The 24439-nt window shown below is 35.6% G+C and overlaps 1 protein-coding gene and 1 long non-coding RNA gene across 2 annotated transcripts; both read right to left on the reverse strand.

Annotated features, from left to right (window-relative positions):
- Positions 1-600: 600 nt before the first annotated feature.
- On the reverse strand, positions 601-6030 carry LOC136827004 (uncharacterized). The gene is made up of 2 exons (XR_010849776.1): positions 3117-6030; positions 601-3042 (listed from the first exon to the last, which is right to left on the reverse strand). It is a non-coding gene; the product is annotated as an uncharacterized lncRNA (long non-coding RNA).
- A 2271-nt stretch (positions 6031-8301) lies between these two features.
- Positions 8302-24132, reverse strand: Fntb (Farnesyl transferase beta subunit). The gene is made up of 9 exons (XM_067084657.1): positions 23974-24132; positions 21295-21435; positions 20658-20896; positions 17728-17898; positions 16208-16337; positions 14666-14798; positions 13826-13937; positions 11795-11909; positions 8302-10141 (listed from the first exon to the last, which is right to left on the reverse strand). The coding sequence occupies exons 1-9, from the start codon at positions 24058-24060 to the stop codon at positions 10019-10021; spliced, it is 1251 nt and encodes a 416-aa protein (XP_066940758.1). The 5' UTR covers positions 24061-24132; the 3' UTR covers positions 8302-10018.
- Between the last annotated feature and the right edge of the window lie 307 nt (positions 24133-24439).

Here is a 24439-nt window from a genome sequence, read left to right on the forward strand (position 1 = left end):
CTTTTATTCATAGGTGTGGCATTCTTGGACTCATTTCATGGTCCTGGGTGCCAGAGTGTATTTTTTTGTTATATTCATCAAACTTTCTATGCTCAGATTTTGTTATCCATTCTATACAGTTTTGTAACTCCTGTACCTGCCAGATGCTTTTAATGTAAACACTAGTGAAATTTAGCAATTTTCATAATTCACAAAGATTTACTTTATATTCATGAGGACTACTACTTGAACCCACAAATAAATAGGATAGTCTCCTATGTACACAGTCTTTAAGACAAAACACCCAGAGTTAACACACTTTTACTGTTAATAAGAATATGCTGTAGTGGTTTAAGAAATATTTATACTGTAATTATAAATCTTTACCTTTAACAGGGACACATACAGAATCATTAGGCCCTCCATATGATACGCCTTTATGATTTGCTTATATCATTAGTCTTTATGACTAGTTCATCTCACAAACAAAGCATTAAAATTGTACAAAAGAATAACAACACTGGCATGGTATGACCATGAGTGTCAAACAAGAACAAAGTTTTCCATTAGTCAACTAAATACAAAATATACAGTTCTGTAAAGGCAATTAAAAAGACATCATATCATCAATGGTATTGTCTATTTCATTATACATCATGAACAGAAAAAATTGCAAGAATAAATATCTACAAGCAAATCTCTTGCAATTCTGTCAGTCTGCAAAATATTTGCAACATGAAAGGAGTATATGGCAATGACAGCTGCCATTCTTTTGAAAGGTATACTGTATAGGAAAAACCTCTGAGAATAGTACTTATGTGAATGTGAAAAATTAGAATTAAGGCTAAGATTATACATCTTGTTACCTGTGCTTCACCTTCACTGTTCTTTTGGGGGTCCTACCAAAACTCTAGTTAAATGGGAAATGTTACTGATTACGAACAGTCTAATTAGCACAATCAGTTCTGCTAAAACATGATAAGTCCCATTCTTGGTAAAGAAAGCTGGATAGCATTTATCAAACAAGTGATACAGTGGAACTGCAATTGTGAATTTGAAAGCATACATGAAATTAAATATTAGGTAATTGTAAATCATCAGTCTAAGTTACCTGATGAGTAGAACCTGTACAAAAGTTTACCAAACATGAGACAGAGCAAGATAGGGAGAGAAAGCAAAAGAAAGTCTGAAATAAATCCCCAAAGTTATATATAAAATATAAATCCCTTTGTAATATGACAGTACACAGAGTATTTAACTGATTACAATATAACTGATGGTTGGGTATCACATACATTGTCTTATCATTTTATTACAACTAGTTTTAGCCATAAAAAAAAAGGCTTTTCCTCCTCCTGGCTTAACAGTTACTAATCATGGAATATGCCTAATACCCTTGTCAGTCACTACCAAATAGAACAATCCAAAGGCACTACTATTCATGCAATGGGATATGACGGATTACGACGAGATGCGTTACGCTACCCAGAGTAGCAACAGATTGGGGGATGACATGCTCTTAATTATTAGTCTGCCAGGCCAGTAATGTTGTTTTTTTCAATTGATGGTACATCCCACAGGAACTATAAAAATTGAAATTCAAGACTCATTTGCAATCCCCAGTAAATTACAGTAACCGTACACAACTGGGACACTTAATCACCATACTGTAAGTAAGAATGTTCCCTAAATGTCAGTTGCGCTGTTACCTAGTTATTCTCTAAATCTTCATGTAGAAGCAGAAGTGATAATACAGTAACCTACTGTAACATAAAACTTGTCACAAAATCATCTTTTAACACTAAAACATCTTGCCACCAAATACATTACAGCAATAGACAAAATACACAACACAAAACAATTACCATAATTCATGCGGGTGCAATCATAGCAACTTATTAATAATATTTTAACATATAAATGTTTCACAAGTACACCCTTCTGCAAAGGAAAATTCCTTCATTTCACCAACCTTCCACAATATTGAAATACGATTTAAATCCTTGTTTAGGAAACCTTGCATTACATGATTGAATGTTTCAATTCAGTAATTAGTTTTGCATTCCTTTGATTTTGATGTCTCTCATAACATGATCAATTATCTTATCCATATTCCATCAAGACAAAAATCAACTTATTGTAAAGGTCACAGCTGTATATTAATTAATTATACTGTACAAATAATTTGTAAACCTCATGGCTTTATATCGACTAAATGTAAAAGTAACTTGGCTCTCTGAGTAACATTTTGGGTAACACATAAAACTGTGTGCTATATTTACAGGGAGTGAGTTGCCTCTGTGTCATAAATCCTTTCTCCAGTATATCAGTGATTATTGTTTTTACATCAAGTATTATATTTACAAATGTCTGTTATACTTAGCATAATGGGTATTGCGTGAAAGAGTGGAAGATTTTGTTCACTGGAAGATTATGGGTGTACTCTAGTGATCTTCTTTTAAACTGATGAAAGTCAATCCTTTTATCAAGATTTTCATGGAACGTCTGTATTTGTAAAATATCAACAAGAGCCACAAAGGCAATCATTAAATCTAGGCACAGTTATTAGTACTGGAGCAGAGCTCAGCATATAATAAAAGCAGTGGTTTGATGTGCAGTCTCATGTTCCTTTGAAACCCAAACACCAGAGAGAGGAAGGGTTTATGGTTAGCCTTGAATAGTTCACTGCTGTCAGTATTCAAGGTCCCATATGACCTCATCCACCTTGCTCTCTGTCTTTATTCCATTTTCTTTGTTCTTTGCCCACTTAGCTATCTACTTGCAACATTTCCCTACTCTGTCTACTTGCAACATTTCCCTACTCCAATTTTCATATCTCAATAAAGAATGTATTCCTTGAACCAAAATTTAGCTCAGTTGTCTGACAACAAACCCCTTGAATATCCAAATACAGGACTCTCAAATGGAAAAAGTGTATTGAGTCTCTAATCAAGTAATCATCATTTCTAGTCAGTTACATTAATTGTCAGTCTTAAGTTCATCAGTGTGACCACTGGCCATGCAGCCAACTCTTATGTACAGCTCAGCCAGTCATCTGTGGCTCTATCTTCAGTTAAATATCCATGCACCCAGTTGTCCAGTTACCTGCACCTTTGCATTCACACTTATTTGTTCACTAAGTCCATAAATCCATTCAGCTTGTCAAAGCTCTCAATACCAAGTTTAGTTACCCAGGTGTCTGATTAGGTGTTGCTGATGTTTGCTGTCAAAGAAGAGTTTATATTGTTTAATGGCTAATGTCAGTTACTGCAGTACAACAAAATGTCATATCTCAACAGATTCTAGTTCCTTTCCACCTCTTGAAAAATATCTTCTTTTCCGTATAGTGATACCATGACCCAAGTATACTGTATATCAGTGCATTACAGATATTAAAAAACGAGATGAAATTCCAACTAATTTGGATGCATAGACATCTTCAAAGTTAAAGCACCATCAAATCAAATAAAATTCCCAAATATCCATAGCTTCAATAAACTTGTGCCACTGATACTGATACTGTTCTCCTAGCCCTTCATTGTAATCTAAAATTTCATTTCCATAGTACAGTACTCTACCATCAAACTGAGTTTCAGTATGACCTGGATTTGTCAGCTTGACAAATGCAGATGCCAACCTTACCATCCTTCTTCACTGGTGAACTAGCAATATTGAACAAGAACTCCAAAATATCAGACATGCCTACAAGTTAAAATCCTTGAAAGTGCGGGCAAAAGTGAAACACTCATCCATTGGTGCTAGATGACTAATTTTACAAAAATCAAATGAATAAGCAGCATCCTCTTCACCAGCTTTTACTTCTTGAACTCTATTTTCTAATGCTGTATAGGTCAGGCTTTGAAGAAATAGGCATAAAATTATTTCTCAAAGAAAATGTCATCTTCATAGAATAGAATATACCTTTGGAACCATCATCAGAGTCAACAAAAAAGAAAACAAAAATTAGTGCAAATAGCAGCTTGCAATAGTGCATATCCTGGATGTGGGATATACAGTAGCATGTGTGGATATACCAGAAACAAAGTGCTAGATGAATTACAGAATCCAGAGTATATAACTAAGGAAAACAATTGCATTACATCAGTCTCACAAGCATAACAAAGATAAAGAAGAAAACTGCACCAGTCAGGTGGATTAAAAGAAGAGTAGCATAGGTGTGAAGGGTCTTTCCATTGTTACACTCATTTAACACTTCTGAAACCACTTTCTAACACCTTCCTGGGTTATATTTAATTTTTCACGATTTGGCAAGTCGTGATCAGGTATTCAGGGCTTAAAATGTGGTTTTGCATTTAAGAGAAATAATCTATCTCTCTTCCTGATGGGAATCCAATTAAGTCTTATTTTGTAACCAAAGTTAAATCTAATATTTGAAAGTTCTAAATTCTTACCAGGACTCATTATCATTCTGTTCCCCGTTTGTCAATGGTTTTTAATGAAAGTTACTATGCAGTTTAAGTTCATACCTCCAGTTGATTCTGATGTGGCAGTTCATCCAGACATATTAACAAATATTCTTGGCTCGCACAAAACTAGCTAGATTTGGTTGCAGATTAGTCGTTTGCAAGAGACAGTAATTTTGACACTTTGGTAATCCCCCACACTTCAGTGTTTCTTGGTAACTGTATTGAACAACCAAATAACAAGATATACCAAGAGTGTATGGGGTTAGGCGGTTAGTCTTATGTCAAAGATTTGTTTATACATCTGGTACATACTTTATGGGGTTAGAAATGAAGCATTGGATCTCTCCCCTCTCTTCTACCTGGGTCACGTGCTTCTCAAATTCCCATCTCATCTTTCTTCTGGTAGTTTCATGTGTTGTGTACTACTTTTCTGATTAACTGCTTCCCTCCTCTGTCACTTGCCTAAACCATCTGTCCATTTCCCTGTCTTAGGAAACCACATCTCTCAGTATCTTCCATTGGAACTCAAACCAGTAACTCATTATTTTGAAATTAATTCTTTTCAGAATTTTCATCTTCATAAATGGAATTGCCTTTGCTGCATAAAGAAGTACAGACCCTTTGCTCAGGATAGATTTTTGCTCTTTTTTACTGTGTTGCTCTGATTTACCAGTATTCCAGCGCTTTCTTACTCATCAAGGAGCAGTATTACTATCTTTTACTTCATGACTTTTCAGTACCAGCCTCACAAACAAGTAATTTTGATTGTTATTATAACTGAAATATTTAATCTTATCCTAGTCCTGCCTTTCTGCCATAGCGTGGTACTCCCCACCCAGTCTCTTGACATACGTTTCCTATATTTATGTGGGGCAACCAAAATCAATTATGCCACCAACATCCAGCAATCAAAAGTGGTGCATGGAGAGCCATCCCATTTTAGAACTACTGATTAGGTTGAAAGCATTCATTCCTACAGTCAAGAATGGTACATGGAGAGATAACTGGATTTTAAACAGTACAGGAATGAATGCAGCAGGACTGATGTGATGGAATAATTTTATTCAGCAATCAAGAATGGAGTACGTAGAGCTAATGAGTTTTAGAACAGTACTGATTGAAAGAATGCTGTGGAGAGCCACCTATTTTAAGAACAGTACTGATTAGGTTGAAAGCCTTCACTTTAGTCATCAAGAACAGTGTGTGGAAAGCTAACCAGCTTTAGAACAGTGCAGATTAGATGGGAGCCTCCAGATCACCAATCAAAAGTGACGTGTGGAGTCACCCATTTCTAAAATGGCATTCCAAAGGGAATCAAGTCCCACATAAATCAGGAGCCCCTCAGGGACGTACATAAGAGCAACTAAAATGCCTGCCCAGCATCTAGGCAAACCTAGACATGCCTGGAATGTGATCCTTCCTACAGATTCTTCTACTAAAACCAAAATGGTGATATGTATGAGTGCAAATTCAAAATCCTTGAAAATGACTGGGGAATTTGGCATCATATATGATAAAGTTAGGGAGTACTAAATTTTTAAGCACTGAAAGTTTTATTCGACCCATATACATTACCTAGTTCCCCATTAGTAGCAATGCATGAGACAGAGAGACTGGGGGCAACTAGTTCCCAAAGATGAACAGGAATGAAAATGTTTTCAAGATGAGGCATAACCAAGAATGAGTTTTCCAATGTGAACTAAGAAGGAAAGGAACATGGTTTGTGAAGATAAGAATAATTTGGAAATTAATGGTTTAAACCAGGAGGGTGTCTGGTCAGTATTAGAAAGAAGGCATATAATTACACAAGGATGGGGTACTGATCTAGCAATGTCACAACAGTACAATGGAAATGGAGCAATCAGAGCAATTTTTATCATAATGTAGTGTAACAAGACTACCGAGTCACATTGCTAGATTTCATAGGGCCTACTAAAAGAATTTCTTAAAAAAGAATTGAAAATGGAACACAGTCCAGTTAGAGTTTAGCTGAGGGAAAGTAGACCACCACAGTAAATGTTTGAGAGATACAAGACAGGAATGAATGCAGCAGGGGACAAACAGTGTCTACAAGACAGGAATGAATAGAGAATCTTTAGAATGAATGCAGCAGGAGAGATACAAGACAGGAATGAATGCAGCAGGAGAGATACAAGACAGGAATGAGATACCACATACAAGACAGGAATGCAGGAGATATTGTAAACAGTGTCTATAGAGAATCTTTAGTAATGTATGCAGTGTACCACATAATGCATATTGTAAACAGTAAATCGACCCCTACAGTCACATACAAAACTTGAAATGAGTCTACATAGGAGTGTAGCTGTAAATCAAGAGCATAATGTCAGAACCCATCCAAAGATGCCAAGAGCAATGGCAAGTCACCAGAGTTCCTGAGAAAGGATTAATATTTGTGAATAACATTGTATAAATAATAAACTGATTTTGCTTTACAGCTTCAGAATCCATACTTAAAACTGGCAAAAGCAGATTCCAAGTGTTTTAATATTATACTGAGTATTTTCACAGTTTAACCATTGTAGAGGAGAAAGAGAATCATAAGAGGCGAGTTACTGCACTCTAGGATGAAGGCCATGTTAGACAAAAAGACTGAACAGTTTAAAGCAAAATTCATTTCCAAATTAATTTGGATAAAAGGAAGGTTCATGTCAAACACATTTGCTTTTTCAGTCTTCAAAGATGAGTACTCTTATGGGCTGCAGACTGACTGACAGGAGAATGCCGAAGGTTAATGAGTGCGAGTGAGTGTTTTCTTCAAAGAATTTGCTTTACCAGTTTTCTCCCAAATTTTCCATAAATGCACACAAGATTAAAAAAAAAAAAAAACACCTATTGCCAAAACTCAGCCTGGCAATTTTAAAGTCAGTAACGAAGCATTTTATTGTTACTGGATGTAGCAAGAACTAAAGTCCCACTATTTTATTTTCCTACCCTTCAGACTTTGCTATTTTCCTTCAACAATATTATCCAGTAAAAGAATAAATTCATCTTGATATGGATGGTAGTAGAAGATGCCTAGCTCAGGCATCACCAGAAAATACAGAAATTTACTGACTAGAGCCAATCCGCGGTCAAGCTGCTATCAGGCATCATATTTGACTACTGCAAACTACGGCAACTAAGCATACGAAGGAGCTCTTACATGATCAATACCTTTAGACAGCTCCAACATTGCCAATGTGTATATCACTGATAGTCATTGCCTCATAACACCATGGTCATGCCTTTGAGCTGTTCAATAAATAATGATAATGTAAGGGCTCTCTATTAAAGCTATTAACATAAGCAGGGTAAATAATGAAAAGCACAGTCACCTTTGTCTGCCAGTATAAAAATGTTATCAAGGTCAAAAATTGCCTCAAAAATGGGCTACAGAAATTAAAACTTATCTTAAAATGTATTAAAAAGGAAAGGTTTAACCACTCTACTTTTTAAAAGGCAACATGAAGAACAAGATATAACGCCAAAACTGTCCGAGAGATGTGACAAAGGCTTAAAATACCCAACCTCCTGTTGATTAGGCTGCATATGACCTAAATTCATTTGTTTAAAATCAAAATTAAATAAATGATTCATTGTATGAGTGCCTGAAGTGATAAGGCTTTTCTCTTTCTTATGACAAATTTTTCATCTCTCACTTTCTTCGAATAAAAAAAAACCACTGCAATATCTCTCACAATCATAACTAATGCTTGCACCCATAAAATAAAGCAAAAAAAAAGAAGGCTTTCCATCTACTACCTGTTTCATTACTTTTCCAAATGTCTGGGTACTATGGCAATTACATATTAACAATTTCAAAAGGTGAATTCATTTAGAAAAATGTTATAAACATATCATATTATTCACTGGGTCTCATGAAAAACATGTACGAACATAGGTCAGCTTTATAAAAACTAATACACATTGGAAAAAAGGACGGACATAATATATTTCATAACAAGAACTACAGAACATACTTTCTTGCTGAATCAGGATAAGCAAAGATAGAAACAGAAAACAAGAATCAAGAAGAAAATAGATACTACATGGTTCTGAGTAATTTTAAGGTAACTTAACTGGTGACACTAACCAGGGGAGCATGTAATGCCAAATTTGAGGTTAACATCAATTTCTACCATGGGGAAAACAAAATAAGGGACATATTTCACAGTTCTAAGTACGTAAACTACAGCATAATCACCACTACATAAAAGAGTATCCTCATTTTTTTTTTTTTTACTAAATTAAAGAAATGCACAAACAACATTTTCAAGTAAGCTTTGATAGGTTGCACTCACAGCTTTTTCTCCTCTACTCTTTCCTTTGCTAAAATCATACTCGTTCCTTTGTCGTCACCAAACAATGCCATCTCTAATTGGTCCATATCTGAGGCCAGTCATCTATCTAAAAACTGCACAGGATAACTTAGCACATCTGTACATTAGAACACATTGTGGTATTGTTTGCAGAGCATTCAACATCAAAGAATAGTGCTTTTCAATTCCATTTTCACCATCAAACCATAATCAATACCAACAACAATCCAGGGATAAACACAAATTTATAAGATAGCCCATGGAATAAAGCAGCCCTCCAAGTAATTTTAATCTCAATTCGGGCATCTCGGCTGCTCAAACAATAATATAATTTGTTTCTGTTATATTAAAACTGTTTTATAACAAAGGGCAGATCTTCAACTTCTTTTAGTTACAGAAAGCTAAAACTGCTAATACTCTGATGATTAATACCATATCCCTTACCTTCAATTCATACTGTACAATCATTCAGAAAAATATCAGAGCCTGAGTATGTGCAAGATTACCATGGTAATGCACCCAAGAGTCACCACATGCTTACTGATATCCAATACTGTACATCTTTGGTTTTTCTACTAAAAGATACTGTTTGAGTAAAGAAAAAAAAAAAAACCTAATAATGTGATGAATCCATACTTAACATTTCCATTCTCTACATTCATATTTGGAAACAAGCCCATACTCTTGTCATATATACAGAGGTACAGTACTTCCCATTGCACAGGCAACACTGTACTAAAGAGAAACTCGGGGGGGGGTTATCCTGGCCTTTGTCAAGAACAACTTAGCTTGATATTAACAAGATAAAAACTGTGATTCCTAACAACTGACAATTTATAAAATTGTCACAATTTGTATTTACATATGTAACAGGCTATGACTGTACAGTCAGCCAAACATATCAAATTTGTAAAAAGAGATCAACCTCACACAAGTAATGGCTGTAGCCCATTCCTTAGTAATTACATTTTTTTTTTTTTGCCAACCCTCCTTGATAGCTGCTTGCATAATTCTTTGTAGGGCTTAGGAGCAAACTTTTGTTGCAAATCCTGTGTCTCAAACAGCAATAAGACCCTTTGATTTCAAAATCAGATATTCTGAGATCTTTAAAAAAAGATGAAAACTACAGCATGTTAATACAGTAGTATTCTCTTGATACCAACAACAATTAACAATACATCTTGTCACTTCTACTAAAACTTCATCTCTTTTATGTGTTTTACAACAGTGATGGTGATAAAGTTTCAACATTAATGCATCTCATAAACAGTGGCTAGGAACATATGTTCCTCAACTTTGGGCTGGTTCTTCCTCTTCCACTTTAATTGTCTGAGGCACTGGTAGGCTGTTGAAATGCTGACTGGCACTTATGGATGCTTCCAGTCCGACATTGTACAGTGGATGCACCAAAGCCTGTTGAATAAGATAAAAAAATTGATAAGGAGAAAACTTACATTTCTTTTACCATTATCACTATGAATTAGTTTAGTTTCCTTTCTAAGCCCAAATAGAAAGTCTCAAACAGAAAGCAACATATCTGGGGACCAAACTGGTGCATCACGTATCTCTTACCTGACTGCAGTTTATAATTAAACATCTTCTTAGATGTCAAGGAAACCAAAGATAAGCATCCCATAATGACTCCCTATGGAACTAATAGATTTTGAGACTAATCATAAACACATTATCAAGATTCTTGAAACAAATACTAAACTGTAGCTGAACAGACATTATTCTGATGGCACTGATAATTTCATTTTCAGAGGCAGACTGCATATCATAGTACATTTGCCTCATTGCCAGACTGAAAACCTGTTGGAACTTTGGTAAGACAATTACCATCCTGTGACCAACTTGTATTTCAAGGTGAAATATCAACTTCTCAAAGTTAAAGGGGAAAGTTCTTCCTAGTAAATTACTGACAGATCCCACAGTTGTTAGCTCAATTCTGTGACTTGTGCTAAATCAATTACTGTTAAATAATGGAGAAGGTGAGTCCCTCACATTCTTCTGGCTCATTTAATCTACCTAATTAGCAGTAACACCATCACTGCTTAGATCCTTTTGCAACATTTTCCCCTTCCGTAGGTTATGCTTTCACGATTCCACAGAGTAGTCACATTCCTGCAAGTCTTGTTTCCTATGATGGCAAAAATACTAAAGTCTTGCTACGTACTGTATTTTGGTTGTTTTCCATAAATGTCATTAATGTTGTTATTGAAGAACCTGCTTTACATTCCTTCACTAAGGTCCCATATTTGAAATCCATTCTATCTGAAAATTAGTTATGAACAGAGGCCTTGACATCTACCTAAGAAATGACACCAAGGCTAATTGCAGTTATGTTGAATACTTTATTTTCAACCTTATGCACTTTATGGCTTATTATTTCTATTTTACTGAGGACCTGGCCTTGTTTTAATGGTTCTTACAATGATATGCTTCAATTATATCAGATAAGAAAGCACCAAATAAACCTGCTGTCCATAGCATACCTCAAGTGGTGCAAAGTTAGCAGTACTAAAGGTTCTTTGTAGCCTACCATAAAGGCCCCAGCCATTATGCTTTTTACCTTTTACTCTGCATCAAATCTATGCTGAGCTCTCTTCCAACATGACTGCCTTGCATCTTCAAATTTTCCTATTTCAACTTCTCATCCTCACTTATGACTAAATTTGGACCTGCCCTACATTCTCATTGTTTAGGTTTATGTCAGTATTACCTTTACAGGTGTTAGGTGTCTGACGAGTCCTTGCTTGCAACTGTCTTCTTATAAAAAATGTAATAACCTTATAGCAGTATACACATCTATAAACTGGATGTTAACACATGATCTCCCATTATTCACTTCTAAATCCAACTAAATGTAAAATAATCTGTCATTCTGTAGCACACTGTAATTCTGTCCTCATTAAATAACACCATATTTATTACAATACAATGTAATTCTACCATCATTAAATAACACTGTTTCATACCCTGAAACCATTCTTCAGTAATGAATGAAACATAGAATATGATGTACCCAAATCCAATTATGAATATAAAACATAGCATGTTACTTACCAATTCATTGGTAGGCTTCCCAACTATACACTTCTTGTGAACTGACCCACTCGAAAAATGCTGTGCTACAGACATGCCACTCAGAGTGTAGCATGTGTGGTAAAAGTCTGGAGACCTGGAAAGAGAATGACAAAGGAGAAAGCTTCACAAAAATGAAGGGAAAGCTTCACAAAAATGAACAGCTGTAAGTAATACAACACGTAAGGAAAACAAAAAAGTACTTTAAGTGACGAAGTACTTTTCACTAACATGTAAGTGCCACTCACAGCAAGACTTGAGCAGCACACAATGTACGGTACTAAAGATTCTCTGTAGCACCTCCTCGGCCTCCAGCAGCACTGATCTCTTGCTTTTTGCTTTTAATCCTTTCTCTTTGGTACCTTCCCACTGTATTAACTTCATCAACCTTATCAACCTGAATGTGATCTTTTTTTCAACTTAGATGTAAAAATAAATCCTCCAGGTGAACCCTAGGTACAGAAATGTGACTCCGTTACCTTATTAAACTTGCAAAGTAGAGTGCATCCTTGACTTACGGGCAGGGAATCTGTTCCAGCGCCGTGCTGTAAGTTGATTTCTACCGTAAGTCAGTTTTTCACCGTTATCAGCGCTTTAGTGGTGCTTATGGTGCCGTAACTTAATGTTGCATCAAGTTACAGCACTGTAAGCACCATTAACTTGATGCCTATTCTTGCCATTAGTGCCGTCAACGAAACTTAACAGCACTGAAAAAGTGCCATAAGATTGGATCACTGTAAGTCGGTGGCGCCATACGTTGAAGACGCACTAATAATAATAATAACAAACTTATTTACTGTACTATGTACAGTTCTCCAAAATAAGAAAAAAAATAACTTACAGAAATAACCATAATTTGTTGCTATCTTCCAATCTTTATACAGTACATTACTTCATAAACCATGTTACAAACCACTGTATAATACATGATACTCTATTCAAAATAAATTCCCTCAGTTATGTGCACACAGCATTCATTACATCTAATAAAAAAAATTATTTCAGTTAGGTTGAACATGAATCCTGAAAACTTTTAATGAAAAATGGGTAGAAATACCATGCAAAGCTACTTAAAAAATAAAGCTTCAATATAAAGATTCAATACAGCATCATAAATGCAACAAATGATGACATACCAGGTTCCAGATGAAAAAAGATTTCAACCTAGGCTAATGACAATACAAACCATTATTTCAAAATGCTACAAATTTCCTTTTGTATCATTATATTAACACACCTCTCCACTGATCATTTTTTTTAAACAAATGTCTTGAAGTATCAAAACTTTTATACCCACTGTATTCTGGTTCAAAGCACAATGCACATAAAAACATATGGTTTAACTGTTTATCACATTTATGGCAGCCCTGCAGTAAACATAAAAATAGGATAATGATGAATTTGCATTATGACTGAGTCAAATGTAAACAATATTACAAGAAATGAAAATAAAATCTAAAGAAGAATTATGAGGAAGGAGGAATAATAACAAAATAATAATGACCGCAGAATCATACAGAAAGAATATTAACTCAGAGATGAATGGAACAATGTAATATCAAAGTACTTATTATTATTATCATATAATAAACTGAGCTAATTTAATTAACCCTCACAGGGCTACAAGGCTGGCCTGCAAGATTTGTCTTTATTAATAATAAAGTTTGGATATTATTAAAATTACAGATTATACTATTGGGTAAACTGAAAAATGATGAAGATTCTGACAAAATTTCCTCAACTGATTTGTTCCTAAACCTGACATTCACTGTTGATTATGTTCTGGACATTCACACAAAAAATGTTTTACTCTGGGAGTTACTTCGCACTCCGTGCATACAGGGATTGGATCACATGCTTAACATTAACCATATACAAAGAATACAATATCACAAGAGATGTCAAGATTTAAAACATGTTATGCATTATAAAGACATTATATGAAACGATACACAGCGCTGTGCTGGTAAACGTACCAAATCTTCAAAACGGGAAATATGAATTACTACATACTTGCTAGGTTTATCGATCAGGCCACCCCTTGGATGCTGGCAACACAGAAGCAAGTATTCCTGAAGTGCCTCTTGCTGAAACATCCATTTCTCGCTGCTTAAACTTGACGCATCTGTGAAGCATGTTCAAAAAGGTCTAATTTTTCTAATTCCTGTTCAAAACACTATGATTAGTAGATACTGATTGCTGAACAGATATACAGGACAAAATTCTAACCCACACATCATACGCTATTGAATTTACACATCAATGTTCATTCTTGAAGACCACCAATCCACCATTAAAGCATACACAAGTTAGTTACATAACAATTCAACTTATAAAGGGCAAGATATGTCTAACTAACCAATAATATTCTCTCTCTCTCATTCTTTAATAAGCATACTATACTCTTGCAGTTTTTTTTATGTTTTCACATAGCATTTGCTCAGAAGAGAAAATAAGAAACAGGCATAATTTCCAGGTTAATATTTCTCAATTCCCTGATACTTTTTTATATCTTTTATTCACTTGATATAGTATGAAAACCAAATGACCTCAAAGGCAGAACTAAAAGGAAAGCATAGCTCTTTTATCTTTTCTTCTGTTTTCAAGATACTGTATTGCCAAAGGCATGTAAATTGTACTAATAATGTGTTGACAGCATTTTGAAAGAAATCAGTCTGCTTTTTCATGTTTGGTTACAATCCCAAGCAAAAGAATATAGGTACGGTATATCTCACGATGAGAAGTGCAAAAATGAAAATAATAAAAGGAGTCAGGAAGTGACAAAAAAATAATATCTCTAATTTTCTTACTTGGGAAATATCCAACTAGGGAAAATAAGTCTTCTATACATACCTTCCTCACTAAGTAGTGAATGAAGGATGGGAAACAGACCTCCCTGCCAGAATGAATAGCACCCATCAACAAGTTTGTTAGTACGTCCTTGAAACCCTCCTTCAAAAGGCATCTGGCGATTAGCTGCCCACCTCTGTAAAGGTTGATTGGTTTATGGTACTGCTGACAAAATTAATATGGTATAACAAACAAACAAACAAGCAGCATAAACACCAAAGAGCTACAATTCTACCATATTACAGTATTTACTTGAAAATCACTTTCACAAAAGAAAATGTATTTCCTTTTTTCTCGTCTAACTTGAAAAAGGCAGCAATTGTGTCATATATCAATAGTTCAATATAAGCTGGCTTGAATCATATGAACATTTTATGCAAGTCTGCTGCTTGAATGTGTTTAGGTAAAACAATATTAACTACTGTACTTACAAATCTGACATTTTTAACCATGAAACATTCAAACTTTAAGGTTGAGCCTACATATGAAGTTTATAAACTACAACAGGTTTGGGTAAGAACCAAATAATCACAATTCACCTTTCCTTAACATCATGTGAAATGAGCAGTGTCATACCCAGGAACAAAATAAGGACAAAAATAATTCCAAGAATGCAGAGGAAGTGTATGAGGAGAGTCAAGAAGAGGGACAATCACTGAGGCCTGTGTCATTCACATGGCCTGTAGTAAGGGGAAGCAAAAGAAGAAGCAGGCATCAAAAACACAATGGTTATGGCTAGAGAAAGATGGACTACTAATAAATAAATATATCCCATAAACATATACAAAGGATTTATGACTGATATATAAGGTACAGTGGAGATAACTCATATCTAGTACAACCCCATGAAGGGAACAGCTGACCTAAAAATAACGATGAGATGACAAGTAATGGAATTTCATAAACCAAAACTAATATCATCATTGGCTTTTATTGTTTTTTAGAAGTTTCAAGGTTCTTCACATCAAAATGCCCAGACTTACAATCTTTGACCATTTTTCTTCATCTTTCTAACCATGAGGATATCTTATGCACTAACCCACTGGCAGCTTGCAAATGAGGTTCATTACGATCATCTCCACTAATGGCGTACCCAACAACATCAAAGGTCTCCAAATGCGGTGAGCATTCTGCCATCAAAATTATATTTCATTATGTAAATACTCTGTTGTATCATTTCCACAATTATTATAAAACAGAATATAGAATTTAGGCCAACGGCCTAGCGCTGGGACCTATATATGAGGTCATTTAGCACTGAAATGGAAACTGACAGTAAAAAGTGTGAAAGGTGTAACAGGAGGAAAACCCTGCAGCTGCGCTATGAATCAACTGTTAGGAGAGGATGGAAAGTAAGATGGAAGAGAATATGGACAGAGGTTCAGCTAAAGGAATGAAAGGGGTTGTAGCTAGGGGCCGAAGGAACGCTGCTATGAACCTAAAGCAATGCCTACAGAGCACTGCATGACGTGCACTGACAGCACTGCATGACGTGCACTGACAGCACTACCACCCTACGGAGTCTACAATTATTATAATACTGACCAGAAGAGCTGGAGTGTGGCACAAATGGTGGGAATTGAGAAGAGTTAAAGCTGCTAATCCACAAAAAGTGTAGCCGCCATGAGCTTCCATACCAGGGGAGCCACTGAAGCCCCCTTCATATGACTGGCACCTGAAAGAAAATGTAACCAATAGCAAATCCAAGTTTAGGGGAGATATAAGTTATTCAGTGCCTTGACCCTTAAGGGACGGCATAATTTATCAATGTGCAGCACCCCAGACCAGGGAAAAAAAAATCACATCAATGGAAAGAGAATGACACGTACATTCACACTGTATAAATAGAAAAATTCTAAAAAATTTTCCCTACCTTCCATGAGAAGTTGAAAATGACTATTTACAACCCCTTGTGGGGCCTCATTTACAAGACAATCATAAATTTTACCAACTTATGTTTTTTCTAATAAATAAATTTATTATATGTTTTTCTAATAAATAAATTTATTGTATTTTGTAAAATTGTTATTACTGCTCACACAATATCAAAACAGATAAGAAATAAAAGCAGTAACAAATTTTTGGCATATTTGTCGTAAAATATTCACGTAAATTTACAAGAAGGAAGATTCAGTAACTTTTTTTTTACTTTTACATGCTTTTCTAATGTTTCTTTGCAATTTTCTTTGTATAATTACATTTACAACCAACATACTATCGTAAAAGACAAAAAAAAAAAAAAAAAAAAAAAAAAAAAAAAAAAAAATTTTTACAAGCAAATTTACTGAGAGAGAGAGAGAGAGAGAGAGAGAGAGATGCAGTACTTTCCCCCTTGAAGTCACAAGCATTACTGATACTGGCCTAACTCTCACGTCTGTATAAAAGTTGCCATTAGTGAATTATAGCATATAGAAGTATTGGCACCTTTGTTTCGAATTATTATTACCAAAACAGTGGTGCGTAATTCTGCTTCACACTGAAGCTCAATTCATCCACCTCCCCAAACCTGTTTTACTTCACACTGAGGCTCAATTCATCCCTTAAGGGTTAAGCCCAAGTCTTAGAATTCCAGACCTTCTCATGTTCTTAGGTATACTGTATAGCATAGTCATAATCTGGAAAATATTTCATTTACATAATAGTGTGATAAATAACAAATATCTGATGATGTACATTAATCAGCACCACTCTCCATAAATGAATGTTATAGATAATAGTACTCCTTATGCTCCATTATACTCTACATATTTTCATGAATTATTTTACATATTTAGTATATAAAATTCCCCATAATCAACCTTACTTACTGGATACAGCTATGGCTCTATCCTTGAAAGGGCAGGCATACATTATTGCTTCACACCTCCTAATGATTTCAAGCAGCAAAGATAAGTTTAGTGTCATCTAGACAAAACATTCCTCTCAAATCACAGAAGAGATACTGTCAGTTTTCTACCAGGTGTCAATTTACATAATAAGCCTGTACTCTGATCAAAAGAGAAATGTAATGAACTAGATGGATATAGCCACCAACATTCCAATACACAACTTTTACAAATCCTTACCTCATAATCCAGTGAGGAGTATTTTCAAAGAGTTGGCTGGTACAAATATTTGTAAGACGTGCTACAGACACCGCGCAGTATACACCACGGATGTCGATTTCTCCTCCTTCGTGCATACGAAAAGCTCCTTCCGGAGTTCGCATGCTCCATAAGTATTCTTGCAATTTTTCCCTGCAAAGACCATCAGATAATTAGTCTACATAACAATTAACTAACTCCTTCCAAAGCCACGAATCCTGTATTTCCCCACATTCACAGTCTCGAATGTTCCCAGACTCACAACCTTTTGTCTAGCAGACAGAACACAAAAGAATGATGTCTTAATGACACAAACACCACCTGTAGTTTAGAAATTGGCTGGAACTGTCTATGCTAAAACTGTGTCATAAATGACGATGTTTGTTTCATCACAAGCTATCAGTCAGAATCTCAATACAGCAGGAGATAAAGGAGAAAATATAAAAGATCCCAAAGATCATATCAAAACTGAAAATAAAGATATGGGAACAAATGCATGTAGTATTTTGAAAATCTTCTGACTGAACATAAGCATAACAGCTGAAGAGTCTACAATGTCATTTCAGATGATGAATAATGACAAAGCCCTAGGACCATCCAGAACAAAAAAAGCAACTTGATAAAAGTAGCAGGAAAACCAGTAATCCATGAGCTTACTAGAATATACGAAAACCTGATAAAGGAAGAGATAGGACCAGAAGAATGGGAAAAGAGCCTTACAGTAATAAGAGTGCTTGTGCATGCTATGAAAATATCAGAGAAAGTGCTGGAAGAGAGGCTGAGAAAAATTGCTAAAAATCAATAAAACTGTCAGTGTGGAATCATGCTAGAGATAACAACAGAAGTAATCTTTATAATGAAGCAACAACAGGAAAAGGACTCCACAAAGAGGAAGCGATTATACCACGTTTGTGGATCATGAAGAGTACTGAGACACTTACATGGGCATTATGAAGAAAGGATATCAGGACTCATCAAGCACTGATTTGACTCTACTATTACATTAACTCTAGACTGAAGACAGTGGTAGGTGTATCATGAAAATTAGACATAATTGTTGGTGTCCATCATGGATCAACACTAAGCCCTTTCCTGTTTATCACAGTACAGAAATGGAAGAAGCTACATAAGAATGCAGAGAAGAGGCCCACTGGGAGCTGATTTATGTTCTTGGCCTAGTGGCCACACAGAATCTGAGGAACAGAAGGTGGTTATATTTTAAAGGTGGAATGGAATGGGGATGATAGGACTGAAAATCTATATAAGCAAAACAAAGCTTTTAGTGACTTCAAAAGAAGCAAGGGAGAAAGTACAATCAGACAACGAGGAGGAACCATGTGATGGTTGTGGGAAAGGTATGGCAGTGAACTCTGTACTAAACATCACAATAGGTGCTAGGGTTTAAAGATATATATGGATTAGGAGATTTCCGATGCCAAAAATGTATTATAAGAGCAAGTGGGGAAGAGATGTGAGTTACGAACCTTTCTGTTGGATGGACAGTTCTTACACATTTCTGTTACCTTGGGACATGCTGGCCTATGAAGCAGAAGGTGAGAGACAGTAAGAAAGAAAGTAGCTGAGGCATGGATGAAATGGAGAAACTTTGTTAGACTAATGATAAATAAGAATGCCCCATCGATGGAATGAGCAAAGACTTACAATGGATACGTATGAAGCTCATGCTGAAAAGAGCAGAGGGGACTGGAGAAAACTCATTTCACTCTAACCCTAAAAGGGGGAAAAGGTGATGCAAAAATTTTTTGATGATGATGAGTCACAGAACAGAGTGCTTTACAGTGTGCTGTAATCTCTTCAGATCCAGAGAAAAAAAAAATTCTGATGCTTAATGAAAGATGTCCATCCCAAATGAAAATAAATCCAATAAATGTTATATCATGAATCACAAGAACATGACAAAAACTTCTCGAAGTGAAAATGCCAACAATTGTTTTAGGAGGTATATTTTTCCAAATAAAAAATTCTGATGCTTAATGAAAGACGTCCATCCCAAAGTGAAAATAAATCGAATAAATGTTATATCATGAATCACAAGAACATGACAAAAACTTCTTGAAATGCAAATGCCAACAATGTTTTATGAGGTATATTTTTCCAAATAAATGGTAACTTTTGTCTACACTAGCAGTGACCCATTCAGCTGTAACCAAAAAGATTTTCTGATGATACAAAGAGGAAAGTCACAATGTTCTGTGATGGACAAAAAAATAGACAAAAACAATAATTGTCTGTACAATAATTCCCTCATTAACTGGTTAATGAGCTATCTGTTCTCTGAAGTGGTATATTTCACTTGGCTACTCAATAATTACTTCATTTTCCAATCCAGCACAAGGTGACAAACCACTTCACAGATCAGCTCACTCATTTGCCAAGCAACACGTTAATGAGTGAATTACCTAACTGTACTAATTGCTATCCTACTTTTAAGTTTACCTGTTTATATATCTTTATTAATTCTTTCTTTTAACTTTTTATACTTACAGATCATGAGGTCTATTTCATACTGTATTTACAAAAACACACCCAATACAACAACTGTGGATTTTCATTGGTAGTAAATAATCCAATATTTCAAGCATTTTTAGCAAAACAGAGAACAACAGGCTTGTCAGGCTAGTATTACCTGTTATGACCTTCATGTACAATATCTCTTTATTTCTTTTCCCAATACTCTACCTGTAAAGGGTAAATATAGAGAATTTTGTCATGTAGCACTAAGAAAGTAACCTAAATTACAAAAGTCTGGCACAAGAATTGCTTTTACTTTTACCCCAGCTGAACCAACAAGAGTACTACAACAGTCATATATCATGCAGGTAAACTCCTTCACTGCTATGATCTGAAAAGTCACAGCTACAATGCATAGCTATGAAACTCTATTCAATCACCTGTTAATTGCATCATATGCTTCCTTTGTTCCAATAATAACTAAGGCGTTCACTGCAGCGTATGTTGGTGCCAAATGCGAATACTGTCCTGGTCCCCCACCAAAACCACCAGTTGGATTTTGACAGTGACGCAGAAAATCTATAACTTTTGCCGCCTCTTCCTCTTCCAGTCTCACATCTAAGAGTTCCAATGCATGGAGAGCCCAGTATACAAACCATGGCCGACTAGCATCTAAAACCTAGAAATCAAGGAGGGCATTAGCACAGATTTGTAAATTTAAAAGTTGTCAGGGGCCACTGACAATCTATCAAGCCTAAAACATGTGCCTTGGCAAAGACAAAAGTCACAACTTCAATGTACATCATTTCGTATTTACACTGATTCTCAAACAAGTGTGAGAAATGACCAGATGCACCAGGTCAAGTAATTAACTTTCACAAAACTAAGTACTGTAAAGATCATTTGTAACTAATTGGCTGATCCATTATTTGAAGCATCAGACTAACAGCATGAATACATGATTTTACCAACATTATAAGTTAAAACCTACAAAGGCAAACTCTGTAGGTTAACTACAAAGACTAACGACAGAATTCAGCTCTGGGTCAAAGCTGCATCTATGGAAGTAAAACTTACGGTGCAACCTTCTGGAAGATTTGCCAAGCCTTTCTTTAGGTAGTTCACATGTCGTTCTCTGTGTAAAATTGGTCCTTTCGTACATTCATTTGTGGTTTTAACCCAGTTGTATAATGCAGCAACGGAGCATTCAACTTTTATCTGAAAATATATGAAATTTTTAAAAAATAGAAAACATAAAATGGCATGTGCAGAACTGAAATTCATCATTCACCACAACAAACTTTTAAATAATTTTTTTAAAATCCACTGCTTTCTTAACAATGGGAGGTTTCTTACCCTGTAAATTCAGGTACTCTCTCCTGAATTACACAACCTCAAGAAAAGCCAGAAGGGATCCAAAGGGATATTACTGTACAGTATTTGGTGAGGTAAACAATCGAAAGTTGTAATGTTTGTATCAGACTAAAATCATGACATTTTCACTGAAAGTCATTTGGAAAGAAATCTATTTGCTTCCTTGTGCTGTAATACTTATAGTAACATCCATGTGTCTAAGTGTCTGATTTTGGATGAAACTTTTTTTTCTACAAGATTCCCATGATTTCATACAATATTTCTGTAATGTTATTTTTTTTATTTGTCAATTTGAACAATTTTTTTACTTACGCCACCTCTTGCAAATGAACAGTAAAGAAACTGTTAGTGTAACTGGCGCATCAGTTACAACTGACCTTTGTATACATATGGCACCACAATGAACATAGTCATATGTGTTCTAGTGGTCATATGTATTTTACTACTTTCAATGTAGCATTTCCAAATCACAAACATTCGAGTGCAACTAAATATCCAAATAAAAATCATATAGTGATGATTAATAATACTGAGTCTTATGGGAATATCATATTGAAATATTTTAATATGTGGTAAATAAGTGAACTGAAAGAGTTCAATCTTTTTCATGACATTCTGCAGTAAAATGTAGAACTTTACACATTACATGCGTAATCAGTACTGTTAGAAGAAGAATGATTTTTCTGATAAAGTAGTTGTCTCTATTGCATTAATAATACAGCATAATAATATACATCCTTTATACCACTCCTTAACCTAATATAGAGCACCATGTCCTCCCTCATCAGGAGGCCAAAACCTCAGGCAAAGCACTCTGCTGGGCCAAGAGGATAAGATTTCCTTCAACCCCATACTTTGAAGTAGGGAACAGCATCCTACCGGCGACATAACCAATGGTAGTCATAATTACAGAAAAGACAGATTATTGTTAGCACATTAGATTTCAGACCATCTAGAATTATTCATTAATAAGGAGGACAACACACATCACAACGCATATGATGTCAGTACCTCAGTAACTAATATGTAGCCCAGTAGAAGAAAAGTTGTTCAATAAAAAGAAATAATACATATTTATTGTATGCTTTATGACAATCTTTCACAAAATGTAGTGTACTTTTATAGAATGCGCAATCAGTGAAATTTCATCACAACAGAAAACTTTGTATACATAAAAGAACATCATACACTATTTGGAGGTGTACAGGGCATGTTCTCATCTGGTACCTAAGCCTGAAAATTTGCAGTTACATATATCATTATTTAATAATGAATTTCAGATGCAAAATACAGTATATATTTTTTTCTTATAGCTTTTTGGTGCCATTTTTACAAATCTGATAATTTAATTCGATAGCCTAATGTTTGGTAACCACCAAACTAAAACAGTGCCTACCCTATGCCTAACAATAGTATGGGACTATGTCTGAAATTGTGTGTTTTAAATCAGGTTAGGTTGGGGGCTCCAGCGAAGACCTGCTTAGCCTCAGTACAGTAGCCTAGGATGCAGTACTCTAGGTACGGTTACAATAGATTAAGATGCAGTGCTGTAAATAAAGCTATGCTACTTGAAGTTTTGGCCAAGGCTGGTAGGTCTGAAGGGAGTGGCAGAGATGAGGCCAACTGAAGGTTTGGATGTGCAGTACGACTGAACGTAAAAACCTAAAAAAGATGGTACATGTCCTAAACACAAACAAAAGACAAAAATATAAACAAAAACACAAACAAATGGCAGTGAATGTCCCAGCTGATGACTGGCAGAAGCCAAGCTGTGGTAATTGGATGTGCCTCTGTAGCCTGTTTCACAAGAGTCAAATTGTTCCCCTTAGCTAAGATACCCAATTTTTCACCATACTTGGGTAGTATGCAGAGTAGGGAGACAGGGATATCCAGTGTTACTTGGGGGGGGTTCAGGGGAAGGGGCGAAGGACCCCAGGCCAGGTAAGGGTACGGCGCCGTAAGACAGGGTAGGAAGGTTAGGTCAGGATACTGGATTCGCGGAAAGGTTTGGATTTCTCACACCTACCCCTAAGCTATCTCCCTACTCTGCATCCGCTCCCCATACTCCCCCATTATTACAAAATATGGTGAATAATAAACCTAAGGAGGGGCCAAGGTAACGAGCTACCCAAGCCTTTGCCACTAGGCTAGTCGATCAGAATCTGTCAGAATACGAATATATTACATTCCCAAAGCATTAATAAATTAAAAGTAACCTTTTCCTAAAATTTAATATAAATTTCCCTTTATAAGCGAAGTCTCTCCATCATTTCGTAATCTCGTAGGCCCTACGAGAGCCTAAAATGGACCTGCATTAGGTTTAGCTTAAGGGCACAAGCCCTCCCTAAAATGCCCTTATATAAACCCCTATTTAAATCATACTTGCTCATCGGAGGTTACGGTGGGATAACCGGCGTCGTTGAATCTCTCCTTGCTCAAATCCAGCTCTAAGCATCTCAATTTTGCCATGTTTTCACGCCTTGGCCAAATAACGTACTACAGTTGAAGAAGTTCATAAGGAAACCTCAAAAGGTGCATGTGACTTTGACGTCTCCACCAATCAGAGGGAGGAATTATTTCGTTGGCCAATGAGAATGCAGGAAATGGCTTCTAGGGATCGTTAGTATAAATGTTTATCTATTCATGGATCAAAATATACTCTTTTTAGGTAACAGCGAGAATGGTATCTAGACTATATTTTAAACTAAATTTTAATGCAGGATAATGTTTAAAATTATGCGTAAGAAGTAAAAAGAAATTAGTATAAAACCAGTAATCTGGTAGTAAGTTCTGAAAGAAAATAGATCGCAAGTGTAGGAAGTTGTCTTTTAAGGAAGAAGACAAGACT

This window comes from Macrobrachium rosenbergii, chromosome 41, assembly GCF_040412425.1.
Source record: "Macrobrachium rosenbergii isolate ZJJX-2024 chromosome 41, ASM4041242v1, whole genome shotgun sequence".
Lineage (NCBI taxonomy): Eukaryota > Metazoa > Arthropoda > Malacostraca > Decapoda > Palaemonidae > Macrobrachium > Macrobrachium rosenbergii.

Coding starts and splice junctions, on each gene's coding strand:
- Fntb (XM_067084657.1), bottom strand. CDS start 24,060: ATGGCAAAATTGAGATGCTTAGAGCTGGATTTGAGCAAGGAGAGATTC. Junction 16,338..17,727: donor ACTCCTCACTGGATTATGAG/GTAAGGATTTGT, acceptor ATTTTCTTTCAG/GTGCCAGTCATATGAAGGGG. Junction 13,938..14,665: donor TTCACTACTTAGTGAGGAAG/GTATGTATAGAA, acceptor CATGCTTCACAG/ATGCGTCAAGTTTAAGCAGC.